At 43.5% G+C, this 15,969-nt stretch overlaps 1 protein-coding gene across 10 annotated transcripts in view; it reads left to right on the top strand.

Moving 5' to 3' along the window:
- CPVL (carboxypeptidase vitellogenic like) overlaps positions 1-15,969 on the top strand; it is a 202,534-nt gene that overhangs the window by 73,776 nt on the left and 112,789 nt on the right. For all 10 annotated transcript variants that reach the window (XM_054687072.2, XM_016956801.3, XM_054687074.2 and 7 more), the window contains 2 exon segments: positions 563-741; positions 8,582-8,700. In XM_054687072.2, the coding sequence (XP_054543047.2) occupies positions 573-741; positions 8,582-8,700 (288 nt within the window). In that variant the 5' untranslated portion in view covers positions 563-572.

The raw sequence follows: 15,969 nt of genomic DNA, 5'->3' as shown, positions 1-15,969 counted from the left end.
TAAGGCCTTTCTATGATCTTTCGGCCTGAAACGTGCTCTCAATCCTCTGCCCTTCTGTGGTGGCATAATGGTTTCTACCACCCATTTATGGTCAGTTACAGAGTTCTTGTTGTTCTGAGTCTTTATCTAATCCTCCATTGAATTTACTTTCCAAACTGCATTTTAAAAAATGTCAATGGTTCACTCCTATAATCCCAGCACTTTGGGAGGCTGAGGTGGGAGGATTGCTTGAGCTCAGGAGGTCAAGGCAGCAGTGAGCCGTGACTATGCTACTGTACTCGAGCTTGAGCAACAGAGCAAGACTTTGTTTAAAAAAAAAAAAAATCAGTAATTGAAAAATTACTGACATTGTAAATCCCTTGAAGAGTCTCCCATTAGCCTTTGAATTTAAGAGTGAGCAGGGATTGGGTGTGCTTATTTATGGTGCTATCCAAGGTCCTTGCAGAGGGCTTTTACACACAATATTTTTTTTTTAAGTGAATAAATGAATTTCTTGCATGTAAAAGGGCCAGGTAAATATTTACTCTTATGATTCATTTTTGGAATGCTGTTTTTATCCTAGACCCTGAGAGATGGTTGGTGCCATGTGGAAGGTGATTGTTTCGCTGGTCCTGTTGATGCCTGGCCCCTGTGATGGGCTGTTTCGCTCCCTATACAGAAGTGTTTCCATGCCACCTAAGGGAGACTCAGGACAGCCATTATTTCTCACCCCTTACATTGAAGCTGGGAAGATCCAAAAAGGTAAGTAAGTTTAATTAAATCAAAACCACTGGCATGAGTTCAACAGTTTCTCTTTTTTTTTTTTTTTTTTTTTTTTTTTGAGACGAAGTCTCGCCTGTCACTAGGCTGGAGGGCAGTGGCGCGATCTCAGCTCACTGCAACCTCTGCCTCCCGGGTTCAAGCAATTCTCCTGCCTCAGCCTCCCAAGTAGCTGGGATTATAGGCACAAGCCACCATGCCCAGATAATTTTTGTATTTTTAGTAGAGAGGGGGTTTCACCATGTTGGCCAGGATGGTCTCGATCTCTTGACCTCGTGATTCGCCCACCTCGGCCTCCCAAAGTGCTAGGATTACAGCTGTGAGCCACCGCACCTGGCCAATAGTTTTTCTTAAAACAAGTAACCCATAGGATGCAAAATATATTTCAGTATTTTTACTCAGTTGTTTTATTTCAAATATATATATATATTTTGTTTGTTTGTTTGTTTGAGACAGAGTCTTGCTCTGTTGCCCAGGCTGGAGTGCGGTGGCGTGATCTCTGCTCACTGCAACCTCTGCCTCCTGGGCTCAAGCGATTCTCCTGCCTCAGCCTCCTGAGTAGCTGGGATTACAGGTGCCCACCACCATGCCTGGCTAATTTTTGTATTTTTAGTAGAGATGGGGTTTCACCATGTTGGCCAGGCTAGTTTTGAACTCCTAACCTTTGGTGATCCGCCCTCCTCAGCCTTCAAAAGTGCTGGGATTATAGGCATGAGCCACCGCACCCGGCCTATGTCAAATATTAATGACTTGATGTCATATGTTGTCTGAGTTTTTAGCTAAAATGAGAATTAGCCAGGGTTGAATTACCTGCATGGTTGAGTTGCAGCATTTTGTTTATAAGACTAGTAGAGTGCCTGTCCCCCAGTGGTCACTTAATGCTAATACTATCCTTAAAACTTACTATGAGTCAGTCACTGGTTCCAAGCTTTCTGCATGAACTTATTTAAACATCTCAACATCCCGGGGAGGTGGACCCATTTTACACATGTGAAACCAAGGCAGAAAGAGATTGAGCTACTAGCCAGAGTTCATGCAGATATCAGCTGGTGTGTAGGCTTCATACTCAGACAGCCTCACTGCAGCCTCCCTGCTGTGCCCCGTTATCCAGCAAGTCTGGGCCTTAGTTTTCTCATTAAGATAAGATGGAGCTTTAACAACTTACCCAACTTGCAGAGATGTTATGAAAATCCAATGAGATAAGGCACGTGAAAATTTTTTGTACTCTATAAATTGTTCTCCAAATATGAGTGTTTGCAAATGGCTTTATTTAGAGATTGCGGGTTTTTCTATTGTTATTACCAATAGGAAAAAAGGTATCACTTAGTGTTATCAGAGACTAAAATTTATGACCTGCATCTGCTCTTTTTTTTTTTTTTTTTTTTTTTTTGAGACAGAATCTTGCTCTGTCGCCAGGCTGGAGTGCAGTGGTGCAGCCTCGGTTCACTGCACTCTCCACCTCCTGCGTTCAAGCGATTCTCCTGCCTCAGCCTCCTGAGTAGCTGGAACTAAAGGCATGCGCTACCACGCCTGGCTAATTTTTATATTTTTAGTAGAGATGGGGTTTTGCCTTGTTGGCCAAGCTTGTCTCAAACTCCTGACCTCAAGTCATCCGCCTGCCTCGGCCTCCCAAAGTGCTGGGATTATAGGCGAGAGCCACCGCCCCCGGCCCTGTATCTGCTCTTAATGCTTCTTTGTGCTTAATCACTGTGCGAGTAAATGATTTCAACTTTCTGGACTTCAGTAGGTTCCTAAGCTATAAAACAGCAGACAGGTAGCTATTCTGAGGAGCTGTTTGCAAAGAGCAGCAGAAAAATGGGGTAGTGGCTGGAGGGAGCACTGGGGTCCAGGAAAGGTCTTTAACAGAATAGGAGAGAATGTTTGTTTGCTGATGGAAATGATGAGTGGGGAATTGGTTTGGTTTGGGGAACCATTGTTGGAGACTGTGTTTAAGAAGGTGAGAGACAGGGATCTGGCACACAGGGGCCCCAAGGTTGTCCCTTGTCACAGGTGGGAAGGCAGAGATGGTGCCTGTGAAGCTGGCAGGTTGGCAGATGTGATGGGAATGAAGAAGAACACTGGAAATTTTAGACAAATGGTCATTTTAAAGATCAAAAGCAAATCTAAATACTCTATAAAGAAGTTTAAAATAAAGCAAGTTTTATTCGTTCAAAGTATTCTCACAGCCAATAGGATGTCATTGTTTTTTGGTTTTCGTTTTACACGAAGACATTCTTGTATTTTAAGGGTATGTGTAAGTGCTGTTCATATGTCTTTTTCTGAAATACACATTGGCTTCAAGTTTCACCATCTCTTTTCTAAGGAAAGATGAAAAACTTTGATAATGTATTTAGTGTATTTTAAAAAGGACTGATTTTTACCTCACAAGAGAAGTCATGGGAAGATGGCTGCCCCACCATATGGGCTGATACCATTAAGATGCTTGTGAAGAGGCAAAGTGTCGTTAAACCCTCCAAATTGGATTACATGCACGTATTTCAGCTTCCTTTACAAGTGGATTCTGATGGCTTAGATTTATGTTCATTAACAGTAAATCAAAGCAAACCATTTAATGTAGGGATGAAAAGGAGTTAAGTAATTGTTATAAACAAATTCTACCAATTCACATATGAGGAAATTGAGACTGAAATACTTTATCCGAGTTGCCCAACGGGATGTGTGCAATAGAGTTGGGTAGCAGAGATGGGTTTAGGACCCAAATCTTCTGACTTCTGCTCTGTGATTTGCCTGCTATAATTTAGTTCTGTTTGTTTCAGAAGCTTCTAAAGTGTTCTTCTAAAGTGACCAGATGCATACACACAAAACAGTTAAGGAATTAGGCAGTGCATACTAAAGTACTAAAGTATTACATTTAAAGTAAGTGCACTGGAGATTCGGAGGAGGAACCTATCCCTGTCGGTTGGCATAATCGAGGGAGAAAATACTAGAGCTGTCGTAGTTGTAAAAATAATAAGTAGCTAACATTTAGTCATTATATCCTTAGTACCTAGCATAGTACCTATACATAATAGGTATGTATAAATATGTATGGAATTTAAATTTGGGTACCAACCATGTGCCAGGCATTGTGCTTTACATCCATTAGCTCATGTAGTTCTCAGAGCAACCCTAATGAAGAATCCATAAGCATTGTTTCCATTTTACAAATGAGAACACTGAGGCCCGGAGAAATCAAATATCTTGCCTAGGGCCATAAAACTAGTAAGTGGCAGAGCTTGAATTAAAACCTATACTGGCCAACCCCAGGGCCCATGGTATGAACCACTATGCTATATGAGCAGCTCTGAATTAAACCTTATACTGGCCAACCCCAGAGCCCATGATATGAATCACTATGCTGTATGACCAGCTCTGGACTTCAGAATGTCGGGTAAGATTTACGTAAATAGCGAAAGGTCTGTGCGTACCAAATGAGAGAAACAGCTTAAACAAAGGCATTAAGTGAAAGTGACCATGGTGTTTCTGTATCATACATCTGGTGGAACCAAGTAAAAAGAATACAGAGAAATCCGTCTGAGAGACTACTGACATCCCTCCTGTTCTTGTCTTTCTTGCCTATGAGCATTTCTCAGTTACGGGTATTAGCAGCAGCCAAGAAAGATTCCAAGGGAGGTAGTTTTATCTTCCACCCTCCCATGTCAAGATTGGTAGATCTTCATCTGATGATTGACAACATTTACAATATTAAATCTGTGTATAATATCACTTCCTGAAGTTATGTTACACAGTCAAATTCTTTGAACAGAATTTTAAGTGGCTGATTCAAAATCTGGTACATCTGGGTATTCAAATGTAGCCCTGACAACATAATTAAGGATAATTTTATTCATCCGCTTTGCTGAAAGTTCAGGAAGCTCTGGACAGATGGTCAGCTCACTCCCCTAAATCCCTTTTGTTTATCGAGTCTGTCAAAACCCTAGGAACGTGAGTCTTATTATTGCAATGGAACATTTTCGAGATAAACAGTAGCTCACAAAAAAACAAGGGAAATTTTTAATTTTTAAATCCTCAATTAGCTGGCTTAGTTTTATGTAATTGTAATTGCATGTTTACTTTCTCTGAAGCTAGAATAAATCTTTACTCCCTGAAACAAAATGAATGTAGGAGGCACATTTTAGCTTGTTTATAAACACTGCATTTTCACACTTTAAAGACTATTTTACTGGTAGGTCCTAATTTATTGTTACTTATGATCTGATAATGTCTGTCCACACTGGTGATAACTTGAGTGTTTGTGAATCTGGCATGCATGCTGATTAGCTGGTTCAAGCCCTTTGTTGGTCACATTCCAATGTTTTTGAAAGTGTTAATATCACAAACATTGGTTGCAGCAGTAAAAAACAAGGAGGAAGTAAAATCACTTCAAAGAAAACCTTTTCCTTTTTAAAACTGTTCTAAACATTTGTATTGTGAGTCATGGTGCTGGAAAGATAGAAACTCCTCCATCTTGGGAGTTTGTTTTCCACATTCCATTAATAGAAGGATGCACAGGACATTTGAAAATATAAAAAGTCATTTTAGTTGATGACATTTTTAATTATTTTACTGGGATTTAGTTAGTGGAAATTTAAAATTTGAAACAGGGCAAAACTTTTTTTATGGGCTAGAGAAAAGTTCTAAATTTCTTAAGATCTTTTAGCAAGGTCTGCCTTAGGAGGTTTTTGTAGAAATAAGCTAATCTTAGTGCATTGTCAGTAGGGCTTGTTTTAGTTCATTCATTTATTGACTTGTTCATCCATTCATTTGTTAACATTCATTCATTAAAAAGTATTTATTGAATGTCTTAGGTGTGTAAATCGGCATGCCGAGTCCCAAGGTATGCAAAGTTAAATAAGACAAATTCCCCACTTTCCAACCTCCTGACCTAGGAGGGAAGTTCTGAAATATACTCAAGTAAAAGGTAGTAGAGAAGCTACTTTGGCATCCTCGGGAAGGGAGGGATGAGTGAACATCTGAATCATTTGAGAGCAGTCCGTGGACCCTGTGTGGTGCTGGTCTTGGGAGACATAGATTGATTCAATCATCCTCTCCTCTGTTCCATTCCCTCCAGCTCCTTTCTATTATATATTTTCTCTTTTTCTCATTATACTTTGACCTTTCTCATTTTTCTGTGTTGTCTTTCTCAAATCCTCTTCTTCCCATTTACCTCTCTGTGGTCCACATCTCACTCATTTCCAGTCCACAGTTTTTACTTCTCTACTCTGCTTTTTTTTTTTGGGAGGCGGGGGGTGGTATCTGTTTGATTTTTAGAAGATTAGTAGTTTTGCTAAAAATATTTCAAAAGCATTTTAAAGGCTACCCAGCCCTGGGGGTGATCTTTCTCTGGGCTAATTAAGAGTGGAAGTGAAGAAGGGGAGAAGGAAAATGACAGATGGCGGGAAGAGTGGGAGGGGAGGAGTGGCAAAAACCACTTTCCCCAAACACCTCCGTTTTCTTTCTCATAAGATCCTCACCTCTCTCTCTTTTTCTCTGGCTTTTTTTCTGATGGAGGAGGGATAGACCTCATTGGGAACAGAATGTGAAGACCTGCAGAGGTTGCATTAAGCAATCTTCCCTGGGAGAACCAGGCTGAGCCAGAAAAAGGAAGTTCTTCTAGACTTCACTTGGAGTGGCCAAAGGCTAATGATAACTTTCCCTTCCAATTGACTGAACCCATATTTTATGTGCAGTGCTAGGCTAAGGGTTCATATGCATTTTTGTTGTTTGATCCTCACAGAAAGCCCGGGGTAGCGGAATCAGTATTTATATTTTGCGTAACAGGAAAGAGGCTCAAAGAGATGGAGCAGCTTGCTGGGGAGTCCTAATCTAGTTAGGATTCCAAACCCAGGTCTGTCAGGCTGGGAAACCCATGCTCTTCTATCGTGCTAGCCTAACAGGACCCTCAAGGACCACCTGTTGAGACCTTTCTTTTGTCCCCATGACCTCCTCTGCTCAGAGGTGCTCCCTGTTCCTAGTCAGCGGGTGCATTTCACAGACAGCAACAGTAGTTCTGCTCCCTACCTGCCAGCTTCTTTCTATAGGTTTTACATGTGGGGGCTCTTTTAATCCAGGTGGCCCACAGGCAGTACATCTTCCGTAGAGGAGAAACTGAAGAACAGGGAGGTTAAGTGCCTGTATGGTGGGTCACCAGCTGGTCTATAGGAGCACTAGGATCAGCAAAGGAACTGTGTGGTCTAGATGAGAGGTTTTCCTTTTGAGAGGCATGCCTATATATATGTTATTTTTTTGAGACAGGGTCTCGCTGTGTTATCCAGGCTGGAGTGCAGTGGCATGATCATGGCTCACTGCAGCCTTGACCTCCTGGGCTCAAGTGATCCTCCCACCTCAGCCTCCCGAGTTGCTGGGACTACAAGCACTGCCACCATGCTCAGCTAAGAGGCATGCCTCTTGTAAAAGAGGAACTAGTGGTCCCAAAACAGCAGTGTGCTGGGAAAAGTTTAGCAACCAGCCCTTGCAGTCAGGACCCTGACTTGTAGCATCTATTCCCTTGAGTGTTAATATTGTCACCTTGGCTTATTTTATCCTGTCAATGTCTCTGAATGCTGAGCTGGGAAAAGATGCTAACAATTAGCCCTCCAGAGCCTAAGGGCTCCACCTACCGTCAAAGGCATCTTTAGTCGATGGCATGTGAGGAGTCAAGCTTCCTGACCTACTAACCAGTCTCCAACTTAATATGGCTCAGACTTACATCGCTTTTCTTGAGTGACTGGTTCCTACTGGGGACACATTCTTTGTCACCACTAAAGGATTCTTCTTCACCCAAACTTTCCCTTTTACTTCGCCACCACATTCTGCTGTTTTCTGTTCCTTTGCCACTCCCTTCCTGACCACTACTTCCCTTCCCACTCCTTGCCACCTGCACCTTCTGACTCACTCTAGTTGAAAGCCCTGGGGGAAGGAACAAACTCTGCAGCCTGACTGCTGTGTTTAATCCCAGCTCTCCTCTACTAGCTGGTAAGTCACTTAACCTCTCTGTGCTTCAGCTTTCTTATCTGTAAAGTGGGAATGAGAATTATACTTCCCACATCATGTAAAGCCCTGGTATTCTGGCCTTGTAAATGTCAGCTCCTAGTAGCATTCTTTACTCCTGGGCATCCTTGGCTGTCTAAGCATCCCCAATTACTCCTTCCCTGTGCCTGTCCCAATGGTGCCATAAGAAAGCCAGGACCCCTGCCCCATTGACCTATTTGGCTCCCTCTGAGTAGCCATGAGGTCACTCCCAGTCTCCCCACTGTCCACCACTGTCCACCTCTCCCCACTGTCCACAGCCACCCACACTCCCATATGCCTCAGCCCACTCCTCTTAGTAGATGTGACAGGCTTTTTGCCTTCATGAAAACAAGAGCGCGAAGGACACAGGCCTTCTCGGGGCGAGGCCGAGAGCTGCTTCACCACATTGTTACTCTTGTACCCCACTGTTTCGGGTCAGGTTACTTTATCCTGCTCCTTTCCATGTGGCCCAAGGTGATCACCTTGGTTTATGCAAGGTGTGATGATAGGAGATTTTCTTTTCTTCTTTTTAAAAGAACTTAAAAAAAAACCTTATTACAGCTTATAAAATATATTTGGGCACCCCTCCCCAAAGGCTTAAAACTTTCACATATCCTTGGCTAAATTGTGAACGTGGACTATGTGGGATTGGCCAGGGGCAGGCTGGAATTTGCTGAAGGAACTACCTGTCATACCAGTTCCCTTTTAGCTTATCTAATCACTCCATTTCATCCAGACTGAGATAGATGGCTCACATTTTTGTTGTTATTGTTTTCTGTAATCCTTGGGTAAATTTTTTTTCCCCCACTAGGAAGAGAATTGAGTTTGGTCGGTCCTTTCCCAGGACTGAACATGAAGAGTTATGCCGGCTTCCTCACCGTGAATAAGACTTACAACAGCAACCTCTTCTTCTGGTTCTTCCCAGCTCAGGTAGGTGCCCAACAGAAAGAACACCAGTGTTCAAGACCTGGCTTGCCGTTTGAGGGTAGAAATGTTAGCCTACCGAGCTACAGGTCTTTTAAAAAAAATCTCATAGATTTTTTCTAAAAATAAGATTTTTGTTTTTCTAAAAATAAGCAAACCTGCATGGTGTTCCTATTTATGGGCAGGAAACAAATGTTTTCTGTGGGAATGGGAAGTGTCCAACTTCTAAATTTCTTGCAGCCTTATTTGGAGTGTTAATACTACCACCTTCTTCCTGCCACAGTCTTCTTCCTATCATTTTGTTGTATTTTTGTTCTAAAAATACTTAGGGCAGGGATGGGTCAGGGGAGCCCAAGGAGGATAGGAAGTAAGGAGATTCCTGAAGTGAACAGGTAATGCGTGGCTAAGTATGTTTATATCTAGTCAGCCATGGCCTTGTATAGCTGTGCTGTCTGTGGACTCCTTCATGCACTCAGCACCCACTTATTGAGCATATTGTGTTCTGTGGGGGCCACAGAGGAGACAGAACTGAACTCAGACTCTATGGATCTTTAGAAGATTGGGAGGATTGCCGATCTAGGAAGGCTTCTGGCAGGAAAGGCCATCACTTTCCCAAATCTCTATAGACAGAGGTGGGTATGTTTTTCTACTTCACCAATCCTATGTAGTTCACCTCTAGATTATGCCATTCTTCTGTATGAACAAGACATTTTTAGCTTAGAGGAGCTGTTGCGGGTATTGCTGGAAGCGCTGAGAAGCAAATCTTATTCCACTGCAGAGCAATTTTCTATTTTCATCCTCCAAATTGGATTTGTTTTACAGGCTAGAGAAAGCAAAGAAAAAGCTATCCCTATGGAGGGTGTTATTTATATTTTCATGTGATTTGCATATAGCTGGGTTGCATCTGTAGTAACTGAGTAAATTGCTTAGTCCAGGGTAGTTTTCAAGTTACGTTGTTTCTCCTGGTACTATTGAGTTATATTTTCTTGACTTTTCTTTCCTGCTTTCTCAACTACATGGCCTCTGACATAGTTCACCCCAAAGCAGCCTGTGGTGGGATGTGGTCAGGTTGGGGCATGTAAGAAATGGTGAAAAATTCCAGATCCTTTGTCGTTGGGCTCACAGTAGCCGTCAGCCTGTCGTCTTTTCTGGAAGGCTTTCTTGTCCCCTAGAGAGGGCTTCTTATTTCTTTGTCAGTGTTGTGTTGAGTGAGGCAAGTGAGATGCCTAGAGCATGCAATGCAAGGAGACACTCACCCTGAGGGTCATACAAGTGCAAGGTCAGCACTGGAGCCTGAGCACCCTCCAGTCTCTTGCTTGGTGCCTCCCATAGGTAGAGCCCAACTGGGAGCCAGGTGGAGTCGGGTGGTCTAGCCCATAGGGGTCTGCCTAACAGGGCACAGAGCGGGATGGAGGAGAGTGATAATGGGCCTTCCCAGTCTCTTAAACTTTATGCCTTTCAGAAATATTCTGTATGTGTGCATTTTTTATATCATATCTATTGATGTCATTGAATGCAGTCATTTATCTGCAGTAACTTCTTTATATTAGTTTTCTCTTGCTGCTATAACAAATTGCCACAAACTTAGTGTCTTAAAACAACGCACATTTTATTTCACAATTCTGCAGATTAGAAGTCTGACACAGGTCTCTCTGGGCTGAAATCAAGGACCAGTAGGGTCGTGGTACTTCTGGAGGCTCTAAGGGAGAATCTCTTTTCTTGCCTCTTGCAGTGTCTAGAGGCTGCTCGCATTCCTTGGCTTATGGTCCCTTCCTCCAGCTTCAAAGCCTGCAAAGGCAGCCTGAGTCCTTCTCACAGCACATAATCTCCATGGTCATGTTTCCTTCTCTGACTCTTGTCTTCTACCTCTGTCTTCTAAAAGGACTCTTATGATGACATTTGGGCCACCTGGATAATCCAGGATAATCTCCCTATTTTAAGCCAGTTGATTAGCAACTTTAATTCCATCTGCAACCTGAATTCTCTTTTGCCCTCTAACCTAACATATTCTAGGAATTAAGACACTAACATCTTTAGGGAGTTATTATTCTGTACAAAATGGATACTTGAACATTTGCCTAGATTATTGAGTCTCAATATGTTTTCTCTCAGGGATTCTCACATGTTATTGCATACAAGAATTCTCTGACTTCCCCCAGAGATTCTGACTTGTAAATTGGCAGAAGCCAGCAGGTTGCAGAATTACCAAGTGAACCATTCTCTGTGAAACCACTCCAGCCTATGGGCCACTACCCTCTGCCTGAAGCTCCTGGCTGAAAAGTGACCAACACGCCTTTTACCAGAAAGAAATGCCTACAGCAGCCAAACCCAGACAGAGGTGATGTGTTTCCCATGTTGAGGGTTGAAATGAGGGGAGTGAAGAGACCTGTGCAGCCTGTGGAGGTCGGCTTCCCTAATCCAGCTTGCGGATTCTCTGAGAACTGTTAGGACTGCTTCCCCATCTTCTTTCCACTCTAGTCCTCCTCCCCCACTCTAGCTGGAGAACTCCAATTCCTTACTTTCCCTTCTGCTTTGTTACTTGTTTTTGACACCAGTCAGTTCCTTGTTACCCTCTGAATGTTGAGTCTTCTTTGGTAATGATCCAGATTTGTAAAAACAGGAACTAAGGGTGAGAGAAGAGATCAGATGGAAACAAAGCAAAAACCCAGTTTTTTTCTTTCTCAGGTTGCCTCTGGGCAGGTGAACAGCTATGTCTAGAATGTAGGTGGTGCTTTGGCACCGTAAACCTGTTCAGGAAAGGAATTTAGTTTGCATGCTCTACTGGTTGCCAGACTGAAGTCTGAAAACCCCCTTCATTAAACAATGACCGGACTGTTGGTTTTTGCTTTTTCGCCTTAATTAAATGAAAACCTAGCTGTGCATCCCCTGACCAGGTTATGTTCTTTTGAGTCCAGTACTGTAGCCATAAACACAACCTAAGATGATTCCAGGAGACACAATGGGAAAGAATGTCTTTAAGTGTACATGGTGTTCTAGTGAAAGTGATAGATGAAGCTTCGGGAGAAGAGGGGCAGAGATGAAAAAATGGTACCCACAGATGGGTACCACCATGTGGCAGCCAAGATAGATTGTTCCAAGAACCTCTTACCAGGAAGCCCACATGCAGAGCCAGATATCTGAGGCTTCTGGCTATAAATTATGGAGTCACACCAGTTTGGGTGAAGGAGATAAAGCAGGTGTGACAAGAAGAAGCAGTGGTCACTGAGACACATTTGGCAGAGATATTAGTTCATTGTCTGTCATAGGGAAGCAGCTGATATTGTCACCAGGGGAGAAATGACCCCTTTAAAAAACTGAAGGTAGAGAAAATAAGAGATCCAGGAAGGATGGCACACTTGTCATATCCTCTGAGTATTTTTGGGGGGGATGCTGTTTCTTAAATTAGTTTTGTTTTCCTGTTATTGCTGTGAGACTGCCCTGTTATTGTATACAAATCAGTGCAGAATAAATTCCAGAACTTGAAATTGGTGTGCAGTGGGAATACAACCTGCAAGAGAAAGGAGTAGGCATTTTGCATGGGATAAAAAGTATAAGGAAACTAGCAGAAATGTAGCAGTTATAGCTGCTGGTAATTGAACACTGACTATGTGCTAGGCACTATGCATTTTCTTATCTAATCCTTACCTGAACCCCATGAGGAAGGAATTATTATCCTCATTTTATAGATGAAGAGATTAAATAATCAGCCCCAAGTTACTCAACTAGAAATTGGCAGAACTGGAATATAAAATTAGGCCTCTGATGTGGAAATCCTTGATCTTGGCCGTCATGTGTTAGATCCAGAGAAAACGAGTCATGGAAGGCACTTAAGTATAGTGGCCAAGACTACAGTCTCTTCGGTAAGTCAGGCTTGGGTAGAAATCTTGGCTTTGCTACTTAAGCTAAAGGTGACCTTGGGGAATTTCTTAGTGTCTCTGAGCACTGGTTTCCTCATTTTAAAATGGGGACCAAAATACCTACTTGGCAATGGTTTTGAGACGGAAGAGATAATAAGGGAAAGCATTAGAGTGGCACCTAAAACATAGTAACTATAGTTGCTATTGTCATTATTTCATTATGATTACGATTATTATGGTTATTATTACTTTTAAAATTATTAACACAAATAATGTCAAGAACTAAACCAGTCACAATTTGAGAGGTTACAGATGACAGCAAATAGAGGGAAATTGTAAATTAGAAGGACCCGAACCCCAGCCATCAAGGTGGATTTATTGCTACCAGGTCAGGAAATTACTAAGTGAAATTGGGATTTTTTGCACTGAAGAAGATAAAAAAGACATAGAGATTATTACTCTTTAAAGTCAGCATCCTTCTCATTGGAAAAAAAATAGCTAGTATTGGACTTTGCCTCATAGATGTAGGAACATAGATAATTCGTTGGACACATTTAGCCAAAACCTGCAGATCAGTTACCTCAAATGCCATGGAGCCAAAACCTGGGGCATTTAGAGTCAGGCCTAGGCCCCTTCACGGAGGACCCCACCTTGATCCTCAGGCCAAGAGGAAAGGCCCAGATTCCTGGATTTGAGAATCTAGTGTCTATGAAAGATCAGGATTACACTGCTGAGGCCCGTGAGGTGCTGGGGCAACCTACAGGAAGGGCTCCCTCTCAGGATCCTGCAGGCTGGGCCCTGCTGAATCAGATACTAGGATGATCAGATAGCACAATCAGCATTCAATTGGAGAGAAAATGAACCGCTCTAATGCTCCTGGTCCAAAACAAAAGGCTTTCTCTCTGGCAGTAGAAGAGCATGTCCCAGAGGTGCCTGGAAGCCAACAGAACAGCCCATCCTGGGGGTGAAGGCGTGGAATCAGGCCCCACCATACTTCAGCATGGTGCCATGTACACTCCCTCATCTGCACATCTGAACTTCTCCAGTAACACAGTTAATGTGGAAGAGGACAGGAATTCCCAAATGTGCTACTGCTCACCAGCAATACCTGGGGAGCTTTGGAAATATGATAGATCTCCCAGCTCATTGTCTAGCTGCACCCAGCAGAGATTCTGATTCTGCAAATCTGGAGAGGGCCCAGGGATCAGTGTTTGTAATGTGCTCCACAGTGGTCCCAGTGCAGCCAGTCAATGGGCTGGAATTTGGGAAAAGGGACCTAGAGGTTTGGATACAGGGATTCTAATTCCAAGTCTGCGATTCCCGGCTGTATAACTTGGGAGATGGCATTCGTATTCTCTGGGCCTCAGTTCTCTCATTTAGAAATAAAGATGTTAAACCTAGTGGATTGCTAAGGCTCCATCCCAGCATTACATTCTGTGGTTCTATAGTTAAGTATAAAAATATCCAATAACTCCAAATCAGGATGTGGATTGAATGAAGGAGCCCTTGAACGTGTGGCCTGTGTGGTAGCCAGCCTTCAGGCTAGTTCCCAGTGCTCTTCATTCATCCCTTGGTGTATGTGCCCTTGGGCAGTCCCCTCCCATACTGAATCAAGGCTGGCTTTGTGACCAACATGCTAGCAGAAATGATGATGTTTGACTTCCACGGCTACATTATAAAGGGCAATATTACTTGTGCCTTGGTCTCTTGAATCTTTCATTCTGAGGAAAGGATGCCATGTTGGGAGGACACTCAAACAGCCCCATGGCTGAGCCTCTGTGGAGAGGAAGTGAGGCCTCCACCCTCCAGTGGGTACCAACCTTGGAAGAGGTTCATCTGGTACCAGTCAATCCTTCTGATGACTGCAGCTCTGGCTGATTCCTTGACCACAGTTTCATGAGAGACCCTGTGCCAGAACTGCCCAGCCAGACACCCTCAAATTTCTGACCCACAGGAATCCCGAGAGATCAAAAATTATTATTGTTGTCTTAAGCCATTAAGTTTTGGAGAGATGTTGTGCAGCATTAGATAACTAACATAGCTTCTTGTCTTGTACTTTTAGGCTGTGGCTGTGATATCTTGTGACAACTAGCATATACTCCCTGCCTGGGGGAAGGATGAGGACATAAGGAGTGGGGATTACTATGCGAGCTACTTTTAATTTTTGTTTTTTTTGCCTCTCAGCTCCAATTCTACCCTCTTCCCTGTTCTGCCATAGTAGAGCTCTCAGCATTTCTCCTTTGCAGCAAGCACAATATTAAGCTTTGTCAGTAGAGGGTGCTGGAGAGACATTGCAGGAGGAATTTGTCTTCTCTTTCTGTGCCTATGTCCTGCCTTTGGCTTTTTCTTGGCCCCACTGCCTAGTCTGTCAGCAGTGTGTTGAGGTGGGGGGTGGGGACATCCAGTGGCACTCTGCCTTAGCTATGCACCCAGACCACCAAGACTCTTAGCAAGATGATATCCCTGGCTCTGTCCAGGTGATCACCTGGCTGTGGCCCTCCCAGTATGAACACCATACACCCTAGGCCTTGCCGGTGAGCAGGCTCCCGACAGCCCTGCTCTCTCTGCAGCCCTCTCACTAGCCTTGGCCATTTGCACCCCAGAGGGTTGTTCCCTTGTCCCTCCCACTGTGGACACCGTGTGCTCCAGGCTGTGTGCAACCTTTCAGGCAAGGAGGCTCCCAGCCTCCTGAGTCTCTCTGTGTCCACCTGCCAGTCACAGCCCACCTGTTCCTACTTACCCAAGGATGGTTGACCAGCTTTGGACCAGGGTACTCAGTGAACTTCTCAGCTACTCAGAAGGCTGCAACCATACCTTCTCCAACGAGGTCTGGACAGCAGCCTTGGGAAGGGTCCCCTCCCTACCTTATGGGCTTGTCCATCTGTGAGCACTCCCCCTAGCCCAGGGCATTCTTTGGAGTTCTCTTTGTATATGTATGTTTAGTTCCCTGTAATAATGAATACTTCTAGATATTAATATTTCCTTGTTCCTTAGTGGACATAGGAAGCCTACCCAGCATTCTGGTCTTTGGCCAACACTGAGGATGTGGCTGTGGGAGAACAGGCCCCTCTGGTGTTTCATCTTCACTTTTGCCCAAGGGTGTCTGTGATACCCACGGCTGGCTGGGGCCAGAGTAAACACTGGAACTTGTAACAGAATTAAAGGTAAATGTTTCCAGGTAAAAAAATAAATTAAATAAAAAATTAAAATGACTCTGTGGTTTTTGACTTCTGATTGGGCCTTAACTGATGCAGGTACCATTCTAAATCTTTCTCCAGCCCTGAGACACCAAGGGCTGGACATGTGGTCTGGCCTAAGGAACGAGTAATAGAAAAGCCTCGGGAGGAAAGGCAGCCAGTCTTTCTGTCTCAGCCCTATTCTGTCTGAGACCACAGGATTCCCTCATCTGCGCTTCATT

This window comes from Pan troglodytes, chromosome 6 (genome assembly GCF_028858775.2).
Source record: "Pan troglodytes isolate AG18354 chromosome 6, NHGRI_mPanTro3-v2.0_pri, whole genome shotgun sequence".
Classification (NCBI taxonomy): Eukaryota; Metazoa; Chordata; class Mammalia; order Primates; family Hominidae; genus Pan; species Pan troglodytes.
This window is presented reverse-complemented; position numbering and strand designations above follow the sequence as displayed.